General features: G+C 58.0%; 1 protein-coding gene across 1 annotated transcript in view; it reads left to right on the plus strand.

Moving 5' to 3' along the window:
• Positions 1 to 2,689: 2,689 nt before the first annotated feature.
• MXRA7 (matrix remodeling associated 7) overlaps positions 2,690 to 2,992 on the plus strand; it is a 29,105-nt gene continuing 28,802 nt past the window's right edge. Inside the window, exon 1 of the mRNA XM_057378943.1 lies at positions 2,690 to 2,985. Within this exon, the coding sequence (XP_057234926.1) occupies positions 2,803 to 2,985 (183 nt within the window). The 5' untranslated portion in view covers positions 2,690 to 2,802. The remainder of the gene's footprint in view (positions 2,986 to 2,992) is intronic.

Below are 2,992 nucleotides of genomic sequence, written 5' to 3' on the forward strand. Positions count from 1 at the left end.
GGGTCTCCTCCCAAGAGAGGGCAGCGCTCTCACGCTGCTGCTGCTGCCCCGCTCCGGGCTCGGCCCGAGCCAGGGTTGGGATTGGGGTTGGGGCGGGAGTACCGTGCCCAGGACAGCCCTTCCCCGAGCCCCCCCTGCCAGCAGACTCCGAGCGCGTCTCTCCCGGAGCTGGTCCAGGGCAGGGATCCCTGACCTGGTATGTGAATCCACCCCTCCTGTCCCTGAGCGTGCATGACAGGACCCAGCGTTAATCGTGCCTTGTAAGCTGATACGGGAACCCCGGAGATTCCTCTGTGCCTCCCARTGGGAGCTTCGGCCAGGGACCAGGCCAAATTTGCTCCATCCAATTCCCTCTGGAGAGCCATGGAAGGGACAAGTCAGCATCACACGGGACCTGCTGGGCCCGATTTCTGCCTAGGGGATCATCTCCATCACATCATATTCTTCAGGAGAGTCAAGCTCTCAGCCAGGTCTGGACATGGGGAGCTCTGTTGCTGATTCTGGCACCTCTTTACTGTATGAGTTTACCTCAGAGCAGCTCTTCTGGCAGATGTGTCCTTGCAGCTCCTGACTGTTGCTCTCAAGACCAGGAGTGYTGTTTTTCAGATATCCAAACGCTGCAGCTCTCACCACTCCTGCGAGTGCCACAGGTTCCAGCAACCTGAGAGAGAATCGCTGCAGGTCCAGAGCCAGGAGCTGCTAATGAGCATTTCTGAGGTTCATGTAGATTCCCTTGTCAGGGATTCCAACCTCAGGAAAAGCTGTCAGAACCAGTTTTTCGTATTTTAAGGCAGTGATAAATGCTGCTCGGGAGGGTKCTCGCTGAAGTGCTCTGTCTCCGTGCTGGGTTAATGCAAGCCACATGCTGCTGCATTCCTGAGCGGGCAAACACCCTCCAACACACTTCCAACCAAGAGCCCTGGAAAATTTATATTGCCAGGGAGAAAGAGCAGGAGGTGTCCTGGTGTTGGCAGTAATYAAGGGCACTGTGACAGCTGGAAATGTGTGTGACACCAGAACACCCCGTGGCACCCTGTTAGCAGCTCACAGCGGCCAGTTCCTGCCAGTCTCACCCAGAATTCCTCTTTGTGCCCAAAAATGAGCATATGAGCAAGGACCCAATCTGTGGATCTTCCCCTCCCTGCTTCTGTGCCTGGCCGTGAGCAATTTCCAGGGCTCAGAGGAAGCCTCTGAAAACAAGTGATGCTCTGAACTCAGGATGATGTCTTCATGGCTACTGGAATTTGGACAAGTAGGGGGAAGAAGGGACCAAAAACACATCGAAAAAGCTGCTGAACCAGAGTGCTGTGACGCTGCCAATCTCTGGGTGGGTGATTTGGCTGAGCTCTGACGATCAGGACCCAGGAAATGCAAAGCTCTGTGGGAGAGGGGGAGATAAGTCCCGTGGTTGGTTGTTGCTAAGAATACAATTATCCATACGCTAATGATTGCCTGCCTGATAGGATTACCAATAAAGACAAACGCAGTGAGGATCATGGCTTCACTTCCTTCCTCCCACCCAGGAATTTAATCCCAGCTTTGTTTGAGTTTTGTCTTTAGTCACTCAATAAAAAAAAAATCAGCTCCTGGTGGTATCTCTGGCGCCTTTTCTCTGGAAGAAACTTTCCAGAGTGAATTCCCATGTCTGCTCCCCTCACATGCATCCAGCTCTGTGCTGGTTTTACCCTGGCAGGAATAGCTTAGGCCTTCTAATTTCAGCCTGCTTTGTAAAAGGTTGGCTAATCCTCCCAGCAGTCTTGAGAGGCAGGAAATCCTCAGTGGCAGAGTCTGGAGGGACCTGACAACTCCTTGGCCACTCTCCTTGCCAGCTTGCCATGGCTTTTGGGCACATTCTGGTTTTTGAGCCTTCCATTTCTCAGACCTCCCAGCAACAAGATGCTCGGGGGGAGGCTCTGGCTGCACAGCTGCTCTCGACAGCAACTTTAYTTGGTGTGTACAACAGCAGCTTATGGCACAAATGAGCCACCGATATCACCTGCGGCTCCTGGGGAAGGCAGAATGGTGCTCTGGAGCTTGGCATGGATGTGCTGCCAGATGCTGCTCACCCAGGGGAGCCRGGACAGCCTTCCCGGCCCTGCCAGCCCCTCCGCTCCCCAGCCAAGGGCTAACAAGGTGCAAATGCTCATTAACACTGCCCGCAGGCTAGCTGGCACCCCAGTGTGTCCGWGCTCACCAAGCCCTGGGTGCCTGCCTGCCTGGGAGCATCCCAGGAGACAGAAACATTCCCATTGTTACCAATGGGACCCGTTAGTGAGTGGCAGGACAAGAGGAAAGGTCCTGGCTGTGCCAGGGGATGTTTAGATCGAGTTTTAGGAATAATTTCTCCACTGAAAGGAGTGATGATCTTAGAAGCCTCCTCCAAAGTAAATGATTCTAGGATTTGACGATGCAAGCGACTGCCGAGCAGTCTGAGAATGACTTTGTGGGTAACGGACAGCGTCTAATGAAAGAACCCCTTGTCCCAGGCTGGGCTGGCATCAGGCAGAGCGGGGTTCCTCGCAGCCCAAGCCTTCCTCTCCCGTTCTCCCCTTCCCAAATCCCACCCCTGGGTGCGGGTGGTGCGGACGCGCATCCCCGGCGGGCGGGGAGCGGGGCCTGGCTCTGGCTGCCGCTCGGTGCGGGAGGKGGGTGCCGGGGCCGGGGGGGCCGGGGCGGTGGGCAGGGCCGGATGACGCCGGGTAAAGCCGTCCGAGAGCCGGCCCAGCCCCGCCGCCGGCCGAGCGCTGCCCGCGCACCCCCCGCGGCCGCGCACACGGGTCGGGGCTTCGGCGGCAGGGCAGGATGGACCTGGCCGTGGACCCGTACCTGGCCGTCCCGCTGCTCTTCACCGTCCTGGCCGTTATCCTCGCCTCCGTCTTCGTGAGGCTGCGGGGAGGCGGCGGCGAGCGGGCGGCGGAGCGGCCCCGGGAACCCGCGGCGGAGCCGGCTCGGGAGGGCGGCCCCGGGGGCGAAGCGGCGGCAGCGGCACCGG

The sequence above is a fragment of the Malurus melanocephalus genome, unplaced genomic scaffold (assembly GCF_030028575.1).
Source record: "Malurus melanocephalus ecotype Western Australia unplaced genomic scaffold, MMel_1.1 scaffold_381, whole genome shotgun sequence".
In the NCBI taxonomy this organism is placed as follows: domain Eukaryota; kingdom Metazoa; phylum Chordata; class Aves; order Passeriformes; family Maluridae; genus Malurus; species Malurus melanocephalus.